Genomic DNA, 27,443 nt, shown 5'->3' on the forward strand with positions numbered 1-27,443 from the left:
TTAAATATGATGATTTATGTGATAAAAACTCCACATAAAATGCTACGGAAAGCTCAGAGAACATATGAACCAAAGGAAAAGTAACATTTCTAATATGGAGAATCATTAAAGTGGAGTTTTGCTGAACGCTGCATCCAAAAAAACAGTTTTATTTTTTATGCTGTGTTAATAAAAACAAAACTTGTAAGAAGGTAAACTTACTCTCTCTGACCCCTGCCAATATTAGACAAGAGGAAACTGCTAAAGTGTTTGCTGAAGTCAGTCGGTGGTAGGAAAAATGGCCACACGAGTGCCCTGGCTGAGGAATGGTTCTTTAAACATTTGTTCTGCATCACACTGAAGCCCCGTAAACAGTGTCCTGTTCAGTTGTACACACAATGCTTCTTATGAAGACAAAAAAGTGTCTTCTTGAACTCTCTCAGAACAAACACGCACACACACACGGGTTCATTTACAACTGCATTGTTCCTTAAGTTTACTAATCAGAGCATTTAACCTAAGCCTGGTCATGGAAATGGCAAACACAATCTGAACCACATCTAGGCAAAACCTTTATTTGGTATGGAATTTTTAGACTGTGGGAAATTCTTTAAAAGTAAAAATGGTCTTGATGCCAACACATCTCATTATACTAAATGGTTCTTTAGAGAATCATGTGCTTGGTTCTTTACGGGACCAAAAGTGGTTTTTCCAAAGAAACCTTTTTAAGAGTGCAGCATCATGTCACTAAGATAATAAAAAATGAAAGCATACATCCTCATGACCTGCATTTCAAAGGTCATCAGATGAATATTTTTATCTTTGCTTTAATTCTTGTTTTTTATTTTTTTAAAATAAATATTGAAATTAAAAAACTACTTTGTACACACAATTATACAAGGGTCAAACACAGTAAAAAAAGATTAGTTTTAACTTTAAAGTTCTAATAGTAAGTTTCTTGTTGCATTACCATATTCCTGTAGTGCTGCATAATACTCCTTTAACTATTTTCCTATAGAATTGGCTCATAGCAATCTGTAATAGCAATCTACAGTACAGTATCCTACAGTCACTGTCTGAATTTACTATAATATTCTTGTAGAAATCATATAGAAACTTTTTGATAAGTGCAAATAAGGCAGTAACATTTTAAGAGAGTACTGTTTGAGGGCTGGTGTCCAGCACAGTTTGGTGATTTACTTGCTCAAACACACCTGATCACACTCATCTGTTAAATGTCAGGTTTAGTGGGTTGTTTGAGAAGTAACACTACCAGCTCTGACCAGAGTTGCTCACCCCTGTTTATAGCTAAAACATCAAATCATCAAAGTCGCTGAGGGTACTGATGATTAAAACTGTAATAATAATAATTAAATTATTAAAAATAATAAAATTACAGCTCCTCCAAATGTATTTTGCGTTTACATATTTTGTAGGTATTGTACATTCACATTAGCTTAGTGAATGCATAATGGATGGCCTGGCACCTATTATTATAACATTAAATAATTAATAATTAATAAAGCATGAATTAATTTTTGTTAGTGTCACTATAGGATTCTAATAGTTTGTTAGTGCTAAGCTAAATGTGCCTTGAAAGAACAATTTTTGCTGATAAAATATCTGTGCTAGTGCTTCATTCTGTATAGACAGAAAAAAAACTGGCTAAGGTCTGCTGGCTGGTTCTGATCATATTTGGAACATAGGATCTACTTTTTATTGCCATTAACAACCACAAATCTAAATGGGTAATGCTGACCTGGGATGTCCCACAAAGAACAATTCTTGGGCCCCTACTGTTTACTATTTATATAGCATAAATCCCTAAAAAATAATAAAATAATAATACCTTACCACAGCTATGGATGGTACCTAGATCTACTTAGCTGTCTTGCCAGATGACTACAGTCCTATTGACTATTTATGTCCTTGCCTAGTGTCAATAAAAAAACCTGGATGAAAGAAATCTTCCTCCAACTAAATAAGGAAAAGAGAGAGGAATTATATTTGGTAGGAAGGACCAAAGACAAAGTCAGTGCTCATCTTGACACCAGAGCTCTGAGGACTAAAGATCAAGCCAGAAATCTTGGCATAATAATTAATTCTGATCTGAATTTCAACAACCATGTTAAAGCAATAATGAAAGTAGCATTTTACTATCTCAAGAATATATCAAAGTTGAAAAATTTCATGTCACAATAAGACCTAGAAAATCTAAATAATGCATTTATCTACTGTCTCTTTACTTTCCTTGCCAAGACCACAAATAAACAGCTACGGCTTATTCAAAACACAGCAGCTAGAATACTTATTATAGCTAAAAGATCCCAGGGAATTACTCCAGTGCTCAAGTCACTGCATGTGCTACCAACTAACTACTGAACTTACCTTAAAGTGCTTCTAATTATATATAAATCATTACCTGACCTTAAACCAAAATCCATTGCTGAGCTGCTTGAAGTACATAAATAGACCTCTATGATCACTAGGGATGGTCAGTTGGTAGTGCCCAGAATTAGAACCAAACAGGGTGAGGTAGTTATGCAGTCATTATGCTGCCACCTGCTGGAACTCCCTGATGAGGCCAGACATGCTCCACATGTAGCCATCTTCAAGACCTGTTAAAAGACTTTGTTGTCTGAAGCCTTTGTTTCGCACTGCATTTTAATTGAATTTTTTTGTAACTATTTTTGCAAATGCCTTTCTGAGGTGCTAGATGGACACTGGCCCTGCATCTTTCAGAATTATGCTAACTGGTTAATCTAACGCATCAAGCCTTCTTTTCAGCTCCTGAACTCGCAGCCAACAAGACAGCTTGCTTAGCTGTATCAACCTATACACCACAGGGGGAAAACAATTCCTGATTTATCTTCCAATCAGCCGATGAGTGTTTCAAAGATTTGGCCCTTATACAGAATACAGAGTTTAAAATCAACTGCAAATTACATACAAAATGTATTTTTTTAGTTTCTAGAAATCATTAGGACTTCTCTGAGGCCCTAAGTTTTCCCCCTGATTTTCCCCCTGGTTTAAGGTTTAGACATCTTTAAGAATGTGACCAAATTACAGCCGTGATGTTATTTACAATAACACGCCTGCCTCCTATTCTATTGCTTAAATACTATACCACAAGATGCAAAGCTCTCCTCACCTGTAGTCAAGAAATTGACCCAGTTCTTAAACCTGTGTTCACAAGAAAAGCATGAATTTTTGAGTCTGGGCTCCTCTTGATGTTTCCTGCTCAGCTCTTAGGGTTTTACCCCCATGGTCTCCCTCAGCTTATCTTCAAATAAAAAATAAAAAAAAGAATTGCAATATTGTTTCTGTTGTAACACCAAAGTAAAATAGTGAATTTATAGGAGAAGGAAAAGTATTAAAGTATACATTAAAGCAATGACATTTTGGTCATTTTCTGTCAGTCTGTTCATCATGAAAGGCTCACGTTGTAAAGTGTAAAGGGCAGCTTGTTGTATTTGCTTAGACTGGTATGCTGCTTGACCGCAGTGGTTGTGTGGCAGCGTTTGTCTATGGTGGTACTAAAGGCATTGTTATGTGTGCACACAGCCCCTTTCACACCAGAGGTGTACAGAGCAGTGACTGTATCTGCTCTGTAAACTCAGGCTCCTGTTTGGGGAACTCACAAAACTCCAACAAGGGTGGTCCAACACCAGGCAAAGGAGGGAAATGGGGGGAGAGAGAGAGAGAGAGAGAGAGAGAGAGAGAGAGAGAGAGAGAGAGAGAGAGAGATAGAGTGGGAGATTCTTAAGAAGGAGGGGATTCCCATGGGTCTCAAAAGCATCTAAAAGAATATTCGAGAGGAAGATGAGGACAGTAGAGGACAGTTATGGATAATCTCAGCTTTGAGTAACAAGTGGAGGAGAAAGAATAAAGCACAAGGAACAGGAAGACCAGAAGCTGCAGAGATGCCATTTAACTGGTAAAATATTTTTATATGCATTCCTTCTATAACCCAGAAGTGTCCTTTAAACTTGGATAAATAAATTTAGACTTTGATGGCAAATGAGACACACTGACAAGTGAAAAAAGACAGGTGTTTTACTGTATTTTCAACATTATACTATACCTTATTGATTTTTTTTTAATCCCTCAGGGCCCTTCAGAGTAGTCCTAATGATTTCTGTCAAATAAAACATACATGTGTGAAATTTAGCTATTTGTCACAGAATATAATCTAACATAATTAGAAATTTACACAAAAAACAGTCACGTCTTAATTTCCAGTGACCAGAAAAAAAATTCTACAGGTCTTCTGGAAGCCCATATAGATTCATCACTGCCTGTCTAACCAGGTTTAAGTTAGTGTTTAGAAATGGCAAACAGTCGTGGTTCTATGCTGGGGCTCTTTATAGTAAAAGTCACTGTAAAACCTGTACAAACTATTTTGTTATTTTAAATTTTAAGTTAAACATAGAATGTCTTTTATCGGCTTCAAGTGTTTTTGTTTAATGTAGAAGAGTGAATAATGTCTATGTGAACTGCTGTTAGCTTGCTACTGAAATCCCATTAGTATGATAGCAAAACTGCTAATACTAGCATCATCACAGTGGTGTTTTTTTGTTTTTCTGACTGGGTTTTGACATTTGTGGCCTTAACCGAATGCCTAGCTCTAATAGTTATGGTTTGATATTGAACATCTCTATGGTATTATTGGTTACTATGGTAATACTATGACGCATATAGTAACTGTAAGTAGTTGCTGAGTCTAGTGGCTGAACTAGAATGCAGTTCATCGCATTCAGCATTTTCACAGCTTTTCTTTATTCACTCATTCTTACAGGAAACTCAGTTGAGATTTCAAGGAAAATGATCTGAGATGGAATAAACAGTGATGTTGCCAGTGCAAGACAAGAAAGGGAGAATCTAGCAATCCATCTTCCAACGGCCAGGAAAAGAAATTGTGGAAGACAAAGTCACAAGGAGTTTCATCAAAGCACAGTCAGACATCTTGAAACAATTTATCGATTTTTGAAATTAGATTGTCACCCACAAGAGGAATTTGCTTTGGACACAAATAGTGCCATTACTTTAGAAGGACCAATATACAAACTCAAATGTACACAACCTTTACAATCCAATTCAAAAGATTTCATGCACTCATACCACCTTGTACCAGTTTCTTATTTGAGCTGTTAACTGACAAAAGAACAAATGGAAATCAATTAGTTTGCTAAGTCTTCTCAAAAGACCTCAGAACAGAGGAGTGCTAAAGCATCTACTTGAAGGAAGAAGCTCATATTTGTCACTGATGTTCTCCATGTCTGAGCTGGAGTGGTCCCTTGCCTCCCCGCCCCCCCTCCCCCAGTGTGACTACAGTGAGTGGAGTGCGACCCGGGTGGTGATTCCAGCTATTTATCTACTAGCTTTCATTGCTGGCACGCTCGGAAATAGCTTAGTTCTGTGGGCATACCTGGACCGCCATGGCATAGGCCGTAGGAACTCCCAATTGGAACGGCCTCAAGACGCTTCTTCTGGCCCATCTTCCACTTCACGTACTGTAACAGAGTCCCTGATTGCCAGCCTGGCCCTAGCCGACCTGGCCTTCGTCATGACCCTCCCCCTGTGGGCAGTCTACACAGCCCTGGACTACCACTGGCCATTTGGTGGTGCCCTCTGTCGAGCAAGTAGCTACCTGGTGGCACTGAACATGTACGCCAGCGTGTTCTCTCTGACCACACTCAGTGTGGAGCGCTACCGTGTGATTACCCGCAGCAACAGTAACAATGGCATGCAGAGCAAAGCCACAGCAAGGGCTTGCTGGGTCATAGGGAGCGTGTGGGTGGCAGCTTGCAGCCTAGCACTCCCTGCTCTGCTCCTACGAGATGTGAGAGAAGTACACTTGGACATGGGGACAGATGATGACTGGCTGGAAGAGGAACACAGTAGGAATGGTGAGGGAAGTGCCACAGTTTGCTTATGTGACATGGACTACTCCAGTGTGGTTTCTGCAGACTTGGACGCCATGGCAAAGGAGCGAGCAGAGTTGATATGGTCAGCAGCACTAGGTCTAAAGTCCACACTGCTGGGTTTCTTGCTTCCTTTTGTCATTTTACTTCTCTGCTACTGCTCCCTGGGGCGTCTCCTTTTCCGACACTTCAGCCTGGGCCCACGACCTGACCGTCAACGGCAACGCAGGCTTCTCCGAGTCATTGTCACCCTTGTCCTGGCCTTCTTCCTCTGCTGGCTGCCCTTTCACGTCAACAAAACCCTTTCAGCCTTGGTGGAACTAGATCTCCTGCCCTACTCCTGTGGCTTTGACCGCTGGTTGGTCGCAGCCCACCCATATGCCATCTGTCTGGGCTACGTCAACAGCTGCCTCAACCCTCTGCTCTACGCCTGCTGCGATCCGGCCTTCCGTCGACGTTGCAGAGGCGCGATCCAATACAGATGGACAAGTTCAAGAATGAAGGTCAAGGAGGAGAGAGAGCCACCCAGCAAAAGCTCCACCATGCTGTCAGGTACAAAGGAGGAGGTGGACGAAGATGACAAGCTCAACAGAGTGGTGGAAGGCGAGGCAGAAGAGAAAGCACACAACCACAATAAAAGAATGTCTAAAGAATACTTTGAAAGGCTATAAGAGGCTTTTGATCACATTTCCAGTTATGCATTAAAGAAAAATATGCCTGTTTTTCTTTAATGTAAATGTAGTTTTTGATCAACCATGGCTTGTCTGGTGTCTGAAGTTTGCTTCCTCAGATTTGCATTGAAGCATTGAATGATGTCGCTAGTAAGTAATGAAAGAGGCCACCAGTTAGTGCTCTTCTTCAAATCCAGACTTTGAATCCAGTTTATGGTCCTGGATTTTGTTATCGCTTGTGGTTAAAAAACTGTTAATGCAATCGATTGGCTACCTAGATTCATATATTATACGACAGCCATCAATCAACACCATGATAACGCATAGATAGATATGTCTGTGCCTGTGAACTTAAATATATTTGTAAATAAACACAACAAAGTTGACACACAACTGAATTAAAATCAGTTTTGATAAAATCAGCTGACTATAATGACTTGCTTGATAATGAGGACATGCTAACTTGCCAACTCTGCCCATGGGCCCCTTAAGGAAATTAAGTCAGGATGGGGATGTGATACTGGGCCTCACACCAAAATCAGGATTACGGACTAGATCTGAATACCTAAATCATCATTCACTTTCAGCAAACAGCTTAGACTTTGACACGTGTTCAAAAGTTTGTAATCACTTGCCAAATTAATAATTTTGTTTTATGTACAGAATTAATTTGTACAATGTGTTTGTAAATATTACAGCTTCTTTCCCAAAAGGTATTTCAACGTTAATATTTTGAGAAATCTGTGAAGCGAATAAAACAATTTTACATTAGTTTCTGTCAAATTATCTGCCTCCAGATTTAATGTCCACTTTCACATTGAGAAATAAGTTGTAATAAAATTCATTACAATGTCATTACAGCTTCCTCAGTCATTTAAGAGTCATTTAGCAGTTCTACACTTCTATTTATTAATCTGCACACATTTCACATCTTTTTCCATTTTATTTATAGCTTCCTGGAATCCTGCTAATTTATATGAAACCTGTGGAGCGAACTAGCATATTAGAATCATTTTTATACATTTATCTGCAAATAAATGGGTTTTGCATTATTGAAACAAACTTTTGAACAGTACTGTATATAATCTGAACACTTGTTTGATACTATGAAATGGTTATCTATGAAAACAAAAAAAGTACATGAAGTTAAAAGAGCAGTAGCAGCCATCTTGTACATGGTTTGACAATACTTTTACATTATAAAATAGTCCAACTTTTTCTTAAATGCTGCACTCTAGTATTAACATACATTTAAGCATCTCAAATGATGACATAAAACAAGTCTCCAGAAAGTTTACTGCAGTTTGTGTAGCTGATGGCATTGAATGTCCTTTCACAGGAAGTCAATACCCACACAGCGTGGGAACTGCAAATTTGGAATAATCACATTAAAGTTTTTCCCATGAAGGGGTGAAATGGAATCCCTGTTGCCTCCCACAACAGACTAAAATGCAGGACAGGGGCACAGAAACTTTACAAAGAAGCTTCATGACACACAAGAATGTGCGATGTGCAACTACAGTGTAAGCTAGCAAGAAATGTGCATAATAATAACCTGTATAATAAACATTTCAATGCTGTAAAATATAATATCCTGGGGTTTGTCCTTTCTTGCCAGAGATCCCAAACAAACAAAAACACGAAGCTTCTTAGTGGAAAAAAAAAGTTTGTTTAATGGATTTTGACAAGCAGTAGACTGAAAAATACTCCACACAGGTCGTTACTGAGCCAGTCAAGTCCAAGATGAGCAAAACTGATGTGTTTCCATTCTGATCATTCACACAGCTGAATCCTGACACTTGACCATCTCTCACACCCACACACAGACACCCACCCACACACACACCCACACACACACACACACACACACACACACACACACACACACAGTCAGTTGCCAGGCTTAAGCATAGTATTGCAGGTTGGCTTTTTTCTTGGCCTGCACCTCCAGAATACCCTCCATGTAGTCTTCATGGTTCAGCTCAGTGGCCCCACGACGCAAAGCAATCATACCCTGGAATACAGACGATAGAAGTCTTAAGTATGAGAATTCCTTTGCACTGATTCAGGTGATACTGATTGGGATTATCCATTAATAGAAAGATGACATTCCACTGCTAGTGTAGAAACAACTCAAAATACTACTAACTGATGGTACAATAGTTGCTTGAAAGGTAGTTGCTCGGCTACAGGCCACCACACACTATACATCAAGCAGGATTATGCCAAGCAGTTTCATTCCTTTTGATAAGATGCAACTGAAGGACATGTAAATGTAAATTAACTCTAATAGCATTGCCTTCACTTTGGACACACAATATTTCACCTACAAAACCAAGACTACGTTTTAAAAAGCTTATGGGCTATGTTTACATTACCAAGCTGAAGTGGCACAAATCAGATTTTCTGATAAGCCACTTTGATGTGTTGTCCTAGACTGGATACGTATTTGATTTGTGGCCACGCGACATTAATGTGAACGCTCAGATCGGAATTCACGTGCTTTTTCCACTGCGTGTGTGCCATCATTCAGTGTTACCATGGCAGCAGTGCCAAACAGAGGCTAAAGCCTGCAAATGGTGGAAAGCATCTTCATCTTGCTCTAATAATGAAAGGCTGTGAGCTGCTCAGTGTTAATTATCTTTGCAGTGAAGACTCATTCTGCTCGTTTGTTTGTTTTCTGATTATGAACGTGATTCATTCACGTGATGTTACTGGGTAAGACGTGCACATGTGGGTCATTTCAGGACACTTCTGTTCACATTATTGACAGATTTGATTTAGCTACCTAAATGAGTGTAAACCATCCTGTCAGAAAGACTGGATGAGTAAAAATCAGATTTGAGCAATGAGGCTTGTAATGTGAATGTAGACTTTGTCCTCAGGGCCTCCTAGGCTTAATGACTTCTGAGTATGAAAAAAACTAAAGAGTTTAAATTCATTTTACGTTAATCTATTTAGTAAAATCAACATGCTTGTTGTATTTAAACCCTGCAAGTTTTGTAGTACTACTATTTTTTTCATTGCTCAGATTTGGCTGGAAAACCCTGAAACTGCAAACTGTTTTAACCAATGGGTATCAACCAGTAGTTAAAAATAGCAACCAGTTGTTAAAAACAGCAACAAACAGAATTTAGCATAACAGATGTTTATTAACCTCTTTTTTCACTTCTTTAGCTCGAACTGAAGGATTAGTGCTAAAGGTCATGGTTCCCCAATGAACTCAATTACTCCAATGGCTGAGATGCCAGTCTTTGCCAGAATTATGATCATGTATATCAGACCCCACTGAAATCTCTCTCTTACGCAATTGACAATCTGTGCTATTAGCTAAACTGCAGAATAAATTAAAACAATACTCACTGCCTCCACACACACAGCTTTACACTGAGCGCCGTTAAAGTCATCAGTGCAGCGTGCCAGCTCCTCATAGTTCACATCAGTGCTAAAGAAAGGGAGAGAAAGACAAAATAAACAAGGGGAAGTTCTAAAAATACGCATATACCGAAATGCTTTCACATGGTTAAATGACTCAGACAATCGTTGCATACCTAACATTCATCTTGCGCGAGTGGATCTGCATGATTCGAGCACGAGCCTCCTCGTTGGGCATGGGGAACTCAATCTTGCGGTCCAGCCGTCCAGAACGCAAGAGTGCAGGGTCTAGAATGTCCACTCGGTTGGTGGCAGCAATCACCTGAAAACATAGTCAAAAGTTACACTTACAGAACTGTGCATTTTAAATGGAAGTCAATTGATTTGCATTTCATAAAGCTACAAAACACCCAGTGAGGCAACAGTGACAGGCAATTTATGAAAAGGAACAGTACAGACTGCACAGAGAATAAATTTACATTCAGCATGAATATTCAAATGAATCAAGCTACTATTAAGACAGGCATGCATTACTTTTAGCAAAGTATGTACCTTGACTTGCATGTTGGGCTGGAAGCCATCTAGCTGGTTGAGCAGCTCCAGCATGGTCCTCTGCACCTCTCTGTCTCCAGCCTTTTCACTGTCAAAGCGCTTGGTACCAATAGCATCCAACTCGTCAATGAAGATAATTGAAGGGGCTTTCTCTTTAGCCAGAGCGAAGGCATCACGCACCAGCTTGGCTCCATCTCCTATAAACATCTGCACCAGCTGTGGACCAGCTAACTTCAGGAATGTAGCCTGAGAGAGAGGGCAATCCCAAAATGTTGGGTAGGGGGTTATCACAAGACAGTGAAAACTAATCAGCCTTTTGTCCAAAATTAAGTTACATGTCAATGCACACAACCATCAGAGCACTCATTCTGAACATGCACAAGCACAAAACGTTCAGTTTAGGAATATATCCAGTGTGGTATTTCACAAAGCAGGACACTGACCCGAGTCAAGGTTTCCACTAGGCAAACGTGGTACCTGGTACCATTTCTCCACGGTTCCAAGCAAGGTACCAAAAGCTGACACAAAAACGCTACAGACTGCTGACTCATCAGAGAAAATTCCTCAACACATATGCTAATGTTAGCTACAAGGTTAGTAGATCAGTCTCCTTCATGTCATGGCAGTTTCATCTGTCATTGCTATGACAACCAGCTACAATGAGGGAGTACTATGGAGTACTATCTGCAGTGGAAAAACTGTACCATGCAGTGGAAGAAAGGCTATACAAGCCTACAAGCAACTAAGAAGCAGCAAAATCTTTCATTTTTCAATATTTGCTTCACAGTTGTGAAGCAGGCAGGTACAATGTTGGAAATTGTTGCTTCTTCCAGTGATGCAATCAACTAAAAATTTACGCTATAGGCCCCTTTCAAAAACATACAAATATTTCTGAAGACACCTTTTCCCTCCTCTACATTTTGCCCTGCTGTTCACAGAAAAGCTGAGCTTTCGGCTCACTACAAACAGCACCTCTGGAAAACACGCTCCTCATTTTCTTAGCTACTGTGTTGTGTTTGCAACAACCCCACACCCCCCCTATTATTGCCTTCCTGGTTGGAGAGGAAGTAAATAATGTAATTTACAGATATATCCAGATACATGTGGATGAGGCCTTAATCACTTCAAATCAAAAAGAACTCCATTCTAGTAAATGTAAAATCTGAAATGTTAAACAAAAAAACAAACCACAAAAAAAAAAAAAAAAAAAAACATAAGTACCTTATTTTATAAATATAAATAAAACACAAGTACCTTGGTCTGTGCAGCACAAGCTCTGGCCAGCAAGGTTTTTCCAGTACCTGGTGGTCCATACATCAGAACACCTTTGGGTGGCTGGATGCCCAAATTCTCAAATTTCTCTTTATGGTTCATGGGCAGGACAATTGCTTCCACCAACTAAAAGAATAAACACAAGTGTTATTTCTAGATTTTATACATTCTCCTGTTAGTTATTTAATTTAAGGATTTATATCTACTATATTACAGTATTGGATTCACGGTCATGGTTATTTTCATATCTGTAAAGCAATATTGGGTCTGTTCCTTGTAGAGGCTGCGTCAACTTTCACTTTAGACATTCAACAAAACACAATTTGACTAGCGATGCAGATTTTTTTGCATACGACTATATATAAATAAAAAGGTATGATTAGTTCTTAATACTACAACCCCAATTCCAGTGAAGTTGGGACGTTGTGTAAAACATAAATAAAACAGAATACGATTATTTGCAAATCCTTTTCAACCTATATTCAATTGAATACACTACAAAGACAAGATATTTAATGTTCAAACAGATAAACTTTGATTGTTTTTTGCAAATATTCACTCATTTTGAATTTGAGGCCTGCAATACGTTCCAAAGAAGTTGGGACAGGGGCAACAAAAGACCGGAAAAATTGAGGAATGCTCAAAAAACACCTGTTGGGAACATTCCACAGGTGAACAGGTTAATTGGAAACAGGTGAGTGTCATGATTGGGTATAAAGGGAGCATCCCTGAAAGGCTCAGTCATTCACAAGCAAGGATGTGGCGAGGTTCATCACTTTGTGAACAACTGTGTGAGCAAATAGTCCAACAGTTTAAGAACGTTTTTCAATGTGCAATTGCAAGGAATTTAGGGATTTCATCATCTACAGTCCATAATATCATCAAAAGATTCAGAGAATCTGGAGAAATCTCTGCAAGTAAGCGGCAAGGCAGAAAAGCAATATTGAACGCCTGTGACCTTCGATCTCTCAGGCGGCACTGCATTAAAAACCGACATCATTCTGTAATGGATATTACCACATGGGCTCAGGAACATTTCAGAAAAACACTGTCAGTAAACACACTTCGTCGCTCCATCTACAAGTGCAAGTTAAAACTCTGCCATGCAAAGCGAAAGCCATATATCAACAACACCCAGAAACGCCGCCGGCTTCTCTGGACCCGACCTCATCTGAGATGGACTGACGCAAGTGGAAAAGTGTCCTGTGGTCTGACGAGTCCACATTTCAAATTGTTTTTGGAAATCATGGACGTCGTGTCCTCCGGGCCAAAGAGGAAAAGGACTGTCTGGATTGTTATCAGCGCAAAGTTCAAAAGCCAGCATCTCTGATGGTGTGGGGGTGTGGTAGTGCCCATGGCATGGGTAACTTGCACATCTGTGAAGGCACCATTAGTGCTGAAAGGTACATACAGGTTTTGGAGCAACATTTGCTGCCATCCAAGCAACGTCTTTTTCAGGGATGTCCCTGCTTATATCAGCAAGACAGTGCCAAGCCACATTCTGCACGTGTTACAACAGCGTGGCTTCATAGTAAAAGAGTGCGGATACTAGACTGGCCTGCCTGCAGTCCAGACCTGTCTCCCATTGAAAATGTGTGGCGCATTAGGAAGTGCAAAATATGACAATGGAGACCCCGGACTGTTGAACAACTGAAGTTGTACATCAAGCAAGAATGGGAAAGAATTCCACCTACAAAGCTTCAACAATTAGTGTCCTCAGTTCCCAAACGCTTACTGAGTGTTGTTAAAAGGAAAGGTGATGTAACACAGTGGTAAACATGCCCCTGTCCCAACTTCTTTGGAACGTGTAGCAGGCATCAAATTCAAAATGAGTGAATAGTTGCAAAAAACAATAAAGTTTATCTGTTTGAACATTAAATATCTTGTCTTTGTAGTGTGTTCAATTGAATATAGGTTGAAAAGGATTTGCAAATAATTGTATTCTGTTCTTATTTGTTTTACACAATGTCCCAACTTCATTGGAATTGGGGTTGTATTATATATTACTTCTAACAATTTGTACCTCTTGGATCTGCTTGTCCAGACCACCGATATCACTATACTGCTCAGTAGGCCTCTCATCCACCTCCATGGCCTTCACTCGGGAGTCATACTCAGTGGGCAGAGTCTCCAGAATCAAGTAGGAGTCCTTATTAACACCCTGCATTCACACAAAGACAAGCTGGGTTACAAAACTTAGGGGAACATAACTCCAACAGACTTTATACAACATGTCTGCTTAAATAGCTACTGGAAATATTCACTCACCACAAGATCCCCAGGTTTCAGTTTCTCAGCATCAACCAAGCCGATTACAGGCAGGAAATAAGTCTACAAGCATTACACAACACAAGAATTCAGTCAATGAGCCACAAAAAAAAGGGCCTAATAAACTAAGAAAATGGTCTTCATGTTCATATTTGTGATTGAGTTGGTAATGTCAGTAACAGTGTGCTGAACCCACCTGTCTTGTGGATGTTTTGATGACTGCACACTTGCCCTTTCTCTGCGAGTCCAGATCAATATTAGCACCATCCTCTTCCTGGTCATTTGGGTCCACATCCAGAAGCTGCCAACCCCACACACACACACACACACACACACACACACACACACACACACACACACACAACGATCAGTCATCATCCATCTCTCAGAAACAGTGCACTCCCAGGTGCACAAGACAACTACCTCTAGTGTACAACACAAAGAAATGCATTCTTTATAAAATAATATACTTTGCAGCATGACTTGCATTTACTGGCGATATACAGATAACTGAACACTTTTTTTTGTTTTTCAGATTAAAAGTATATGAATTACAGTTCAACAAATTAAATTTAAACCACATATTTAGTCAGAGATGACAGATGTAGGTATTTCATGTTGCAATTTGCTTCTTTAGTAAAGAAAGAAAAGAAGTTGCAAGGCTCACTTCAATAATAAGTAATGAAAGCTCATACTGATAAAGATGCACAATGATATCAAAACCACTTGGTATTGGCATATTTGTTTACAAAACAAAACCAAAAAAAAGGGGGAAAAAAAGATTACTGGCATTAGACAAATGTTTAGATATGACCAATGTTCAAAACCAATATTTGACAATGGATTTATTATACTCCAATAAAGCAGAATGTTTAGGCGACGCTGGGCTACTTTTACTGCATATGTAACTCTTTGCAATTCAGTTATATTGCTCTGTCATGCTAATCCAGGTGGGCCTAGTTCCAGTTTCTACATGGTATCATTATCATCAGCCCAGAATTTTCATTTCTGTATGTCTCTAGATTATACCTCAACAACCAGCAATGTACTATACACCTGCATACACCTTACTCAACCCACGTATAACTAATGTGAAACAAATGTGATTTCCAACACCGTATGGCATTCTATTATAAAAAAAACAAAAACAAAAAAAAAAAAAACACCACACACAATCACAACTAATCTTTAAAGAAACAGAATCAGAACCCAACTAACATTCTATTTATGATTACTTAACAACTTTACATGTTTTGAGGCAAATGTTTGCTGACAGACAATGCCAGATGGAGATCATACATTTCCATTATTATTCCATATTTTCCTCAGATATCAAACATGTCTTGGCTGATCAACTAAATTTTGATCCAAGGGGAAAATTTTATAAAGATTTTTTCAAATGAGCTATAGTGAGCAAATCTAGACTTTCTACACTTTCACTAGGTATACTTCATCAATATAGCTCTTCTGTTTAGTAATAACATTAACTTCAGAAAACCAGACCTCTACAGTGAGGACTCCATAAAGACTCCACATAGAAAAGAAAGGCTTTCTTTGAATACAGAAATACTTTGCTTACTTCTATGACATTGGAGACGAGGTAGGGCAGAGTCTTATTCACTTTAATCTTCTCTGTGTTTTCTTTGATCTTGTCCTTCATAGCCTGCAACTCGTGAGTGACTCGCAGCACCTCACTTTTCATGATCTATAACCAACAACACAGCAGCACAAAGATTAGACATGCAAGTCATTAACTTGTTTAACCTGTGGAATGAGATTTATCATCTATTTTTGTGATAAGCATTCAGATCACCTACTTTTATTTCACTGTCCAGCAGCCGTGTCCGCTGAACAATTTCCTCAGTAGACATCTTGAGGACTTCTTCGCCAATCCCATCCTGCAAAACCAGAAGAGGTTCAGAAGAGGTAGCAAGCGAATCTGTTTAGCCATAAATTGAAGTCTCCATCAGTACTCTTGTGCTTTGATGTACTAGAATCTTCAGATTGCATCAAGCCTATAGAAACACGATGCTTAGTAATGGAGAGGTTTTGCGAGTTTTGTTCAGTTAGCGATACACATGATCTTTTTATTCTTCTCCACAGGATATTCTATGTGCATTATGAAATTAGCCATCACTAACAACACTGAAGTAGATAAACTGCTTAAATCTAATGCATTCCTCTCTCTGGACGAATACAAAGGAACCAAACCCATGTCCTCTAGTAAAAGGAACCCTGCAGCTCTCTCTCCTTAGTCTGGCTAAAGGTACATTAGGTCTTATACAGGGTGGCCATTTTAGCAAAGTCGTCAGACTTCTATAAACAAAATGTATTCAATAAACAACATATTCTATTTAAACACTGAAGGAGGCTTCTGCCAATTTAAATAAATAAATAAATAAAAATCAGCATATTTAAGATGTAAACAAAGAATTGTTTAATGTGCCATTCTAAAAAATCTTACTGTGTCAGAATTGCTCACAGTGAGAGAAAGCAGATGTCTGAAGAGTTTAATACCTTTAAAAGCCTCAGAGAAGGAATTTACATGTAAATGTAAAAGCATTATTAAAAAAAACAAACAGGTACTGTAAGGCACAACAGTCCCCAAAAAAAACAATCTCGTTAGACTTACCATCATTTTGCCATTATCAACATTACATGTAATGTAGGTTCACTGGTTGTTTTGGACAGCAAATAAAATGACCATCTATGCATTGTAGACATAGAAAGTCTTGTCTTCTATCACTACTATAATAAGAAAAAAGCACGTCTTTCTGCAATGCACTCATATTAAAGTAGTCTCATAAAAAAATGACTATATCTTAATCAAATTATGCACAATTTGTTAAAAATACAACAATTCTCTTGGAGTCAGATATTTGGCAATTTACTAGTAAAACCAATGCATAAATAAACATTTTTCATGAATATCATAAATATTTCACAGGGGCTAAATCCTTTTTCAGCACCTAACTGAACTTTGTGAGAAATGGCTTGATAGCAGGCAGGTACCATGCCTATAACTGTTATAGTCAAGGGTTGGTAATATGACATTATCTTACCATTATGTGATGAATTACATCACAGCATGCTTTTCAGAGCATATCATAGATATCTTCGGTGCTTAAAGAACAGTGACTAACCAACTGCATATTTACATTACAAAAGGAGCATAATGTTGCCTGGATCCTCAGATTTACTGTCGTACAATGTGTGAAACACGGAATAAAAATCACTGTATTTATAGGTTTTATAGGATTTTTAAATGTAAAAACTGGTTCATTTGTCTGTTTCAACTTAGTTAACAAAAAAGGAAATATCGCTATACACATCTTGCATCATGAAAATGTGTTCAAATATTGTGATGTGATATATTTGAGCCACATCGCCCAGGTCTGCTTTATAGTTTTACCATTACAGAATTCACAAGCACAGCTTAGCTTAGCGTCGGTTTTTCTTTATTTTTATTGAATGCTTGCTACACTAAAAATATGAAGCTAGCTGGATCCGACAGACCGATTAGGTGGGCTAACAAACGCCTCTTAATGTACAAAACAACACATTTTTACTGTAAGTTACAGCTTTTAAAGCTTCAAGAACAAAGATGAGCGGACGCGTAAAGACGCCGTGTTCTGTTGTGATAGCGCTCCGAGTCGGTTAGCAACCTGGGCAGCTAAACAAGCTCACTTACTCGCCACTACTGTGCCTGGAAGCCGTCATAGAGCACTTTGTTATGAGAAAAATCTGTACTTTGTTATTCAGGATTAAGTATTTGACAGGTTTCTCCCCAAACTACAGTTTCTGCTTTTATAAACTCCCGAGACCTGAGCGCTGTAGCTAATTTCACTGTGTCATGCTGCAGCCTGTTAGCAACCCGGCAACGGCGAGGCGGCTTCATGAAGAACTCCACTTGCTATCATCTAGAACCGTCAGACTTTCAGACGTTTATCACTGTGCTGCTGATGTAACACCTTAAAACTTCTACACATGTTAAAAACACTTTTATAACGAAAAAGAAAAAACGAACCTCCACCTCGTCCCAGACGGACCTGTCATTCAGAGACGCCATCTTGCAACGCTTCGCTTCGAGCTTCTTTGCTGCCTAATTTTGGGCGGTTTAGCCGCTGTGGAGATCTGCTGCCGCCGCCTGGCTCGCGCCTGAATATCAATATTATGGGAGAAGCCGGCGACTCAGGAAAATTCTACATAATTCAGTCATTAAGATGTAAATATTTAGTGTGTTGATGTGGAAAGATCCTTAAAAATTAAACTTTTTAAAAATGTCCATGTTCTTTGGATTAAAATCCCATCTTATATACACGCACCGGCCACTTTATTAGGTACACCTTGCTAGTAAAAGGTTGGAACCCCTTTTGCCTTCAGAACTACCTTAAGTATTCGTGGCATACTTTCACCAAGGTGTTGGAAACATTCCTCAGAGATTTTGGTTGGTTATTTGAGTTACTGTTGCCTTTCTATCATCTGGAACCAGGCTGCCCATTCTCCTCTGACCTCTCACATCAACAAGGCATTTTCGTCCACACAACTGCCGCTCACTGGATATTTTCTCTTTTTCGGACCATTCTCTGTAAACCCTAGAGATGTTTGTGCGTGAAAATCCCAGTAGATCAGCAGTTTCTGAAATACTGAGACCAGCCCGTCTGGCACCAACAACCACGCCACGTTCAAAGTCACTTAAATCACCTTTTTTCCCCATTCTGATGCTCTGTCTCCAATTCAGCAAGTTGTCTTGACCACCTCTACATGTCTAAATGCACTGATTTGAGAGGGTGATTAGCTATTTGGGCTAACAAGCAACTGAAGCAACTGTACCTAATAAAGTGGCCAGTGTATGTATATTTTAATTTCACCCATATTTGTGATTTACCCATCAAGTGGGGGCAGTTGTGGGCTGGAGGTTAGGGGTCTGGTCCTGTGACCGGAAGGTTGCCGGTTTGATCCCCAGGGCCGACAGTCCATGACTGAGGTGTCCTTGAGCAAGACACCTAACCCCCAACTGCTCCCTGGGCGCCGTGGATAGGGCTGCCCACCGCTCCGGGCAAGTGTGCTCACTGCCACCTAGTGTGTGTGTTCACTAGTGTGTATGTGGTGTTTCACTTCACGGATGGGTTAAATGCGGAGGTGGAATTTCCCCGGTTGTGGGATCAAAAAAGTATCACTCACTCAAGTTGTTGAAAACAGCCATGCCAAAATGTTTTTGACCATGAGCACACCTACCATATAGGTACACTAAGTATACTGCATTTAACTTACTGTAGTCCATCTGTTACTGCCTCTACCTCGTCCATCAATGGAGAGGGCATCTACTTAAGCAGAAAAAAACTTGACACCTGGACCATTCTCAAGACATCAGTTCATTAAATAGAGCAGCATTGTGCTTTTTGAACACTGTGTACAGTAACTGACCACTTCATTAAACATATCTAATCTCACCCAATTGATGGTGTAAGACAAAAAAACACACAAACAGGCCAAGAAAAGGCATGTTGAAATTTATTTGGATCAATTAGAACGTTAATACAAATATACGGCCCAAATGCGTCTGAACAGGTAAGGAGCCGAGGAGAGTGGGGGAGATGTTTCACGCCACCTCACTCACCCCATTAGACTGGAGGGACTCCTACCTGGCTCAGCAGTTTGGGGGGGGGGGGGTGCGTTCTCAATGGCCTAAACTTTGACCCGCACTCAGGTGAGCCAGGTGAGTCTCAGCGACTCGGGCTGTGTGAGGACACAGACACACATGTGCACAAACACATGTGGGCACACACAGGCAGACAGCTGGGCTGCCGTTTAACAAAACTCATTTCAACAGCTACATGCACAGTTCCAGCACAGGAGGAACTTCTCTATTTAATCCATCATTTAGGTCAGTCAGTCAGTCAGTCAACATGGATGATGGCTGGGAGACAAAAACACTTTAATTGATAAGCACCTTCCAATCAGAAACATGAAGCAATGGGGACAGTAGGAATGATAAAAAAATTGCTATAATGTCAGAAGTCAGGTGGCAGAGTTTAACCCTTCTTTTTACGTTTTTATTAAATCAATTACTTCATTCTTATTTTTCAGAGTGAGAGACATGGAGGAGGCCAGCACATTCATAGTTTCCTGTCTATAGCCTGCTTGATTTTGAAACGCTGACATTGAGGTCTATTTTGTCTGGGTATGTGTACAAATCTCTACATATTAAAATAAAGCTCTTTATGTTTCAAAATGAAAGCAACCTTCAGTGAAAATAATGGAAAAAATAATTATTTTGGAAGCTGACAAAGACTGATTTTCCAAAAAAAAAAAAAAAATGTTATCATAAACAAGTGCATACAAAGAATTAGGAGTCCCCGACCAAGGCCATCGGGCCATCGCATTTATATTATCACAATTAAAGACTATGCTGTTGGCGTCCTATTCAGAAAAAGCGCTTCTGGTCAATGGCGTATGTCTTCCCCACTGGTAACTTCCTGAAGAATAAACTGTTGCCTCTGCTCATATTGCCCTGTGAGAGAGAAAGGGAAATAAGAATTTAAGTGAGGACTGGGGAGCTGGGGATGTAGAAAAATGCAATTAACAGTTTAACCCAGTTTAAGGCTTAATGCACTGTAATGGCCAACTGCATGTGAATTCGTTCTCAAAAATTTCACTTCCATTCATTTACAAAGAGAAACATTGAAAAATGCTTGAACTTGGCTTGTAGTGTGGAGGAAAAGCTGAGCTGGTTTAAACTTTATGCAAATTGCAACTGACAGCTGTGTAGAGCCGATCAATCAGGCAAAAGCTAATTTTCATCGTCCATAAACCTACATAGTTCTGTCTGGATGAAAGTTCTTCAACTGAACTATGGAACTCTTCATTGTTCTTACAGCTGCCACACTCTGTTGTTGGCTTATTTAGAGCATCTAATCCCGATATTTGAAGACCAATCCAGTTAAAAAGCACGTCACTGGATGCTGTTTTTCAAAAAATATTAATGAGATATTTTAACACAAGTCTATATTGCTTAAATTCCGATGTCTCTATTTAGAAGTTTATGAGAGTTTCCCACTTCAATAAAAAGAAAATTTATTACAAGTTCATGATTTCCTGATTGACAGGTTCATTACCAGCTACTGATAAGAGTGTGGAATAGAAGTCTGGACCCAGCAGCTCCTGAACATGTAAGAGGTTCATTCATAATTAACAACCCTTTACATTAAAGTTGTGTTTTAAACCATTAGAAATACAAACTAAAATTCAGCATATGGTCTTTACAGTCTACATAAGACTACACAAGCCATACATTATGCATGTTTCCCACATTCACAGAACTAACTCTGTTACAGCTAATGCACTTTGAAGTTTCTGATCAGGGCTTTAAGCAGGGCTTATAAATGAGCATCAATGCGCAAACTGGAATCAGAGCGCGTGTGCGTGTTTACTGACCTCTCGGCTCAGGTGACTCCAGCAGTCAAGCCAAGTAGGGTAGATGGGAGCATAGGGCGGTAGACCCCCAGCCAACCTAGAACAGGTGCAGAGAAAGCATCACTGGACTTTAATATTGGTCTTGACTTGACTTACTATAATTACAAGTGGGCACACACAATGACAACAAGTAAACATTTTAAAACGGACCATAAAAAGTATCAAAACAAAGACTTCCCGAGAATTTTTTTTCTCTACTCACAACATGTAAAACCAAAAAAGACTCAAACCAAGGTAAGGTGCCCCACTCACCCACAGTTATTGACTGCCATCAGGTTGGACACCAACACAAATGGATAAGTCAGCATACTGGCTAAAAACTGAATGTGAGAGAAAGGCATGTTATTGGATGGCAGTCACAAAACACTGTAAGTGATTTGATCAAATGATCCCAGTCATGTTACTCACCCCAGTCACAGCCTGAGAGCAGTTCTTAATCTCACTTGTGTGACTCATCTATAAGGGACAACAAAACCAGAAACTGCTGTGATTTCTCAAAAGGTTTTGACAAAGCTAGACTTACATAAAACAAGAGGCTGTGGATCACAGTGACTTTACCGCAGCTGTGATGTTGTTATCCGCTATGTGAAGGGCCATATTGCAATATCACCAATTTCTCCACTGCTTATATTTGTACACAAATAAGGTGTCAAAAAGGGTTCTTTGTGCACTGCAATAGAGGAGCCACTTTTAATCTCCCCACCAAAAAATTTTATGGGTGGTTCTTTTGAGAACCATTCTGTAAATGAAATGCATTTATCAAAAAAAAAAAAAAAAAAAAAAAACTTGTTCAAGTTCAAACAACCTCAACATAATGTGAATGTTCTTGGAAGAAAACTTAAATTAGGACAACACATTATATGAACATTTTCAAACCCTTTTTAAGGTGTCAAAAGTAGTTCTTCTAGTACTGTGCAAAATGTTTTAAGTGTAACTGATTTAAGTGTTTTTTTTTTTTTAAGTGCTACAAACCAACAAGCCTACCAAGCTGTAGTTAGCTAACAAAAGGCTATGTTTGCCAAACAACATAATGTTTACAGATGACATTAACAGCATGGCTGTTTTAAATAAACTGCTGCAATAATACACAGTTTAACTAATGTGTGGAGTCATGTGTGTTAAAATCAAGTGTTTCATAACAGTTCAGTCAATCAGATCATAGAACAGGACCTATCCCTTTTATTAGCGTTACTGTGTGTTTGCCTGCTGTAGCTGAATTATTTGTGTGATTCTGATGTATGCACAGCTGTTGTACACAGACTTACTGAGTCATCTATTGCGTATGTGTTGATGAGATGAGCGAGCATGTTGCAGATCCACAGAGAGAGAACATCCCCGAGAAGACGAGGAATGAGACCACTAAAGGACACAGAAACAAGCAAACACACACACATACACACACAGTTATTGGTATGATGTGACAGAATAAGAAACCCTTGACATTAAACCCCAAACGGACAAATTATTATATTCAAGGCAAATTTCAGTACATACGCAAAAAATCCAAGGATTCCCTCTTCTCTGTAGACTGTGATGACGGAATCAAAGACACCACTGAAAAGAGTGACAGGTCAGGTCAATTTAGCAAAATAAAGATCACAGAGAAGAAAGAGAGAAAGAGATAAGACCAGGGCTGACCTGTACTTCGCTTCTCTTCCAATAAACTGGACCATGCATCTAAGGGTGATTACTGAAACCAGACACAAACATCGTGACCTCAGTATCAGATCATATGGTCTGGAACTTCACAAATGTAATGAAAATTGGGGGGGAAAAAAATCAAAGAGCAGCACCATGGAATGGGTGTGTAACTATTGTGGCACAGGAGCGAGCTATCATCTCCCTGGTTGTCTGTCATAACAAGAAAGATCAGAGCATAAGTGACGCTATGAGAGAAAGTGTGAAGCACAGCAGTGTAAGAAAATCACACAATATTATAAGGAAGGACATGAGTTGTTTGAGGTACACTGAGCCAAATCTTGGTCAAGGCATTTGCACATTTGTTTTAATATGGGCAAGTAATAAGTGGGAAATATAACTACAGAACTAACAGTAGCACATCATTATGTATTCCAGTCATTTCATCAGTCTTTTTAATTTTTGGTCATACAGTAATGATTATATTGTAGTCAGCGGCACAGATTAAACAAAATGGGGTTCTTAAGTAGGATATGTTTAAATTATATATAAAAAAATGTACTTCATATACTTTTGCCAGGACCAACTATGAGTGCTACATTCCACAGTAAAAAGAATATTTTATTATCTGCATTAATACAGAATTCATTTCTGCATCATAAATGTCGGTTATTTTACAACGGCTTAGAATGTAGCAGTTACTGTTTTTATAACTGATACTTTTGACGGGTTGTGTCCTTTATTTTAAGCATGTCAGTACACGATTAATCTGCGACTAATGACAGTTTAATTTTGTTTAAGTAAAAATAAATTCTTAAATTCTGTGTCTCACTTATACATACATATATATCACTGCTGTCAGAACAAAACCTCATATCTCCAAAATGGTAACTTTACAGGAGAAAGAAAAAACATACATTACTTTCAATGCAAGTCAATGGAATCAGACTTATTTACAAGTTATTTTTGGCCATGTATTTTGGTTCCTCCTTCATCAAATGTACACACAATATAAAGTCCCACATGCATTTTCAAATTATGTCAAAAACTGAAAATCGATAAAACTGGAGATACAAGGTTTTGTTCCGATAACAGCGAATATATATAATATATATTATAAAACCAAGCATGCACTGAGGTAAAAAGATTTTTTTCATTGCGAGCTAAGTACATCCATATATGCATTTTGTCTATCATGGTTTAAATGGGAGACATACCTCATTGACAACATGCTGCAATGAGCCCTCCTCTGCTTTCTGACCACCACCCACAACCTAAGCCCAAAACAAAACAGTATGGACAAAACTGGTCTGACCAATAAATGATTAACACCAATAAATGAGAACTTATTTTCAGCTGAGAGTTACATAGATAAGCTTATTCAGAAGAAGGGTTCCAGTGCACCAATTTTGAACCATTCTGGCTTCAAACCAAGTCAATGAGAAAAACCATTGGATGTTAACAGCATTACTAGCCATTTGTTATTATCATAAATCAAGTTATATTAAAAGCAAGCCCTGTCTGTAATTATGTGGTAATTATATCACTATGAGGAAATATACAAGGCATAGCATAAGGCTCTGTAATGCTCACATTGTATTTAATATGGATTTTGGGTGCCAATAATATTGTTCTATTACAATAAATCTGCAGGTGACAATCATTTGGCTAAGTTTGCATTACTGTTTAAACTAAAATGACAATGTATATATGACAAGTACAGTGTATGGTGACCTTACCTCAAATTTGCTCTCTTGGGATTTCTGGGGCGAATAATAAAAGTCAAGAGTTAATAAAAGCTGTGTATAAATAGCCTTCTGAGCTGTCCCTCAAGTACTGGTGCCAGACTAAGGCCAAGGTCAATACAAAGCTCTTGAATAATACTAACCACTTCATACCCTCACAAGTGCATGCACAAAAAGAGATATAATAGAGTTGCAAATAATTTTCAATAGCCGAATAAACATAGAGCCGATCTCATGACTCTTTGTTTATGTTACGTTACAGATGTACAGCATTCTTCTGAGTTGCCAGGGGTTACATAATAAGCATACTAAAGACAAACCTGCATCATACCTGCAACACTCTACTGTGAACAATGGTGCCAATGGTCCCTGCACAAAGTCTGGGGGCGAGACCGTTGAACAGGCCAGATTTTCCATCAATCTTTATGATGTGTTTAGCTATTAAAAACACAAAATTCAGTTTCAGTCTGAAAAGTTAAGCATGTCAGCTAAAATTCCACACAACACTTAAAAATAAATGAGTGTGACATTTGCCAGAAAACTTCTGACTGCATCATGCATGTCTTACGATGCTGATAACAATCAAGTTTAGCAACATTCGCTATATTCTACACACACTGGAACTGCCTAAATGACTAATATTTACAAGAGACAAATCTAGGATCGTTAACAGCTCCGCATTAATGATGCACATAAAATATGCAATTTTGTATACCACCATACAAAATCATACCTCTTGAGCAGTGTGTTCATTAAGGCATTATTTGTTCAGTACATTCCAATGTATGAAAATAAAAGGTATGGCAATTCTTACCATATGCAAATAGCCCTGGAAGCTGATACACCTGTCTGCCAAACAAATTCCTGCCTAGAGTGGGTGGAAGAGGTTCATGTCCCACCTGAAACAGAGAAGGTTATACTGTTTGTGTTGGAATACACTTTTGCCTGTGGCCATTGCAGTTTTATCATCTTAGGAGAGACTTTAGATAGTGAAAGTTTCCAGTTAAAATATTGTAAATGAGTGAGACACCAAAGAGGTTCTGTAACAGGATCTAAATACAAGAATATACATTTTTGTGTCATTTGCAGGAGCATTAGAAAGTGTAATGCATTAATATCCTCCTTCACTCTGCAGATGTCATAGATACAAAACATCTAACATTACAGTAAATTTAGTCCAAGGTTTACTATACTACAGCTTACTAAGCAAGTATTATAGATTATTACAGCACATTCGTTTAACAGGTGAAATCGTGACTTTTTTTTAATAGAACTATTATCCAGCAGAAAGAAATATATAAATAACAATAATTGACTAATTATTTTATTATAAATAATAAAATAAGTTTACTGTAGTATGACTACAGATTTTTGTGTGAAGAGCTGTTATTAGAATGTAATATTTAGGCACTGGCAATCACCTGACAGTGCTTTCAGTTATCATCACAAAATGCAAGTGTGGCGTCAATGTCTTTCTAAAAATTGTGACAACACTACACAGTCACACTAATCGAAGTGGCTAGGACAAAAGGGGTTTTGCTACAACGCTCAATTTCCGTTTATAGTCACACATCCACAGAACCACAGTGTAACACTGACCCAAATGTAAAGTTTTGTGTCAGAATACAGGATCAGTAACCTTTAGACCTGGCCTGGCAAAGGACGCGCCTCCATGAAAACGAACACAACATTAACCTTACTGTTTAGCTAGCTAGGTGGCTAAACAAAAGAAGACAGCCGACTTTTGGTTTCGATTGTTTTTCCACATGAATGTCAGATCAAACATAAATACTGGGCTAAATTAAATGACAGGACATTTCTTTTTACTGTCCAAGCGAGAACAATACTGCATCCTCTTCATGACAAGTGCACGTTAGCATTAGCGGTTAGCAAGTAGATTAGGCACTAGCACTCAAGATAAGAGACAGCAGGCAAGAAGTAGCAGCCTGTACAGGTAAACAAAATGACACAAAAGGCTTGGGTCCTTCGTGAAGAGAGAGCTGCAGTAAACCCACACTTCTTCACACGAGCCTCTCTCTATTTCAGAGCCTTCTATAAACTAGAGAACGCAGCGAACGCAGATAACGTCTAGCAAACAGACTGCTAGCTGTCTGGCCGGCGGCTGCTCCTCCTACTCGGCTAAAGCGGACACCGCGGATAATCAGCGTCCATGTCTTTTGTAAATATGACACCAGCGCTCGTACCTGTACTAAAACCTTGATGTACATAAGAGGGTGGGAAAGGACAGTCAGCCCAGACCCTAGGAGTACTTGGCCACATGTGTCCGCCATTATCCAACGTCCCCTCCTTGACAGGGGAGGAATTTCGGTAATGCAAAGAGACTAATACGGTCATCACGTGATAAGGGCAGAGGGTAAACCTCGATCACGTGACCACGTCTGTTTTTTGCTTTACTCCGGCAGGTGGCGTAACGGCAAATGAGGTGAACTAGCGAGGAGAGCTGCCATTCACTACTGTACGCTGCGCTGAAAGGCCAGAGACAGTATAAATAAGGTCGACATGGCGTCTGAGAAAGTCCCGCT

At 39.1% G+C, this 27,443-nt stretch overlaps 3 protein-coding genes across 3 annotated transcripts; 1 reads left to right on the top strand and 2 right to left on the bottom strand.

Annotated features, from left to right (window-relative positions):
- Positions 1 to 3,821: 3,821 nt before the first annotated feature.
- aplnr2 (apelin receptor 2) lies at positions 3,822 to 6,646 on the top strand. Its single transcript, XM_017723973.1, has 2 exons — positions 3,822 to 3,916; positions 4,778 to 6,646. The coding sequence occupies exon 2, from the start codon at positions 5,246 to 5,248 to the stop codon at positions 6,572 to 6,574; it is 1,329 nt and encodes a 442-aa protein (XP_017579462.1). The 5' UTR covers positions 3,822 to 3,916; positions 4,778 to 5,245; the 3' UTR covers positions 6,575 to 6,646.
- A 1,574-nt stretch (positions 6,647 to 8,220) lies between these two features.
- On the bottom strand, positions 8,221 to 18,195 carry psmc3 (proteasome 26S subunit, ATPase 3). Its single transcript, XM_017723974.2, has 11 exons — positions 18,069 to 18,195; positions 15,859 to 15,939; positions 15,621 to 15,746; positions 14,238 to 14,342; positions 14,042 to 14,104; positions 13,797 to 13,934; positions 11,756 to 11,899; positions 10,502 to 10,747; positions 10,126 to 10,271; positions 9,938 to 10,019; positions 8,221 to 8,588 (listed from the first exon to the last, which is right to left on the bottom strand). Exons 1-11 carry the CDS (start codon positions 18,108 to 18,110, stop codon positions 8,478 to 8,480), a joined length of 1,284 nt encoding a protein of 427 aa, XP_017579463.1. The 5' UTR covers positions 18,111 to 18,195; the 3' UTR covers positions 8,221 to 8,477.
- Positions 18,196 to 19,538: 1,343 nt separating this feature from the next.
- mtch2 (mitochondrial carrier homolog 2) lies at positions 19,539 to 27,255 on the bottom strand. The gene is made up of 13 exons (XM_017723976.2): positions 27,105 to 27,255; positions 25,715 to 25,799; positions 25,232 to 25,338; positions 24,895 to 24,918; positions 24,373 to 24,429; positions 23,311 to 23,368; positions 23,156 to 23,207; positions 23,012 to 23,071; positions 22,783 to 22,876; positions 21,926 to 21,973; positions 21,770 to 21,837; positions 21,479 to 21,554; positions 19,539 to 20,555 (listed from the first exon to the last, which is right to left on the bottom strand). The coding sequence occupies exons 1-13, from the start codon at positions 27,189 to 27,191 to the stop codon at positions 20,469 to 20,471; spliced, it is 903 nt and encodes a 300-aa protein (XP_017579465.1). The 5' UTR covers positions 27,192 to 27,255; the 3' UTR covers positions 19,539 to 20,468.
- Positions 27,256 to 27,443: the final 188 nt, after the last annotated feature.

Source organism: Pygocentrus nattereri, chromosome 25 (genome assembly GCF_015220715.1).
Source record: "Pygocentrus nattereri isolate fPygNat1 chromosome 25, fPygNat1.pri, whole genome shotgun sequence".
NCBI classification, from domain to species: Eukaryota; Metazoa; Chordata; class Actinopteri; order Characiformes; family Serrasalmidae; genus Pygocentrus; species Pygocentrus nattereri.

Excerpts from the sequence above, each read along its gene's own strand:
- psmc3 (XM_017723974.2), bottom strand. The coding sequence starts at position 18,110 with ATGGCGTCTCTGAATGACAGGTCCGTCTGGGACGAGGTGGAG. Across the intron at positions 14,343-15,620 it reads TCGTCTCCAATGTCATAGAA|CTTCTGGATGTGGACCCAAA; the intron begins GTAAGCAAAGTA and ends TGGGGTTGGCAG. Across the intron at positions 11,900-13,796 it reads TGGACAAGCAGATCCAAGAG|TTGGTGGAAGCAATTGTCCT; the intron begins GTACAAATTGTT and ends TTATTCTTTTAG.
- mtch2 (XM_017723976.2), bottom strand. The coding sequence starts at position 27,191 with ATGGCGGACACATGTGGCCAAGTACTCCTAGGGTCTGGGCTGACTGTC. Across the intron at positions 22,877-23,011 it reads GGAATCCTTGGATTTTTTGC|TGGTCTCATTCCTCGTCTTC; the intron begins GTATGTACTGAA and ends TGTGTCCTTTAG. Across the intron at positions 21,838-21,925 it reads GCTCTCAGGCTGTGACTGGG|TTTTTAGCCAGTATGCTGAC; the intron begins GTGAGTAACATG and ends TCTCACATTCAG.
- aplnr2 (XM_017723973.1), top strand. The coding sequence starts at position 5,246 with ATGTTCTCCATGTCTGAGCTGGAGTGGTCCCTTGCCTCCCCGCCCCCC.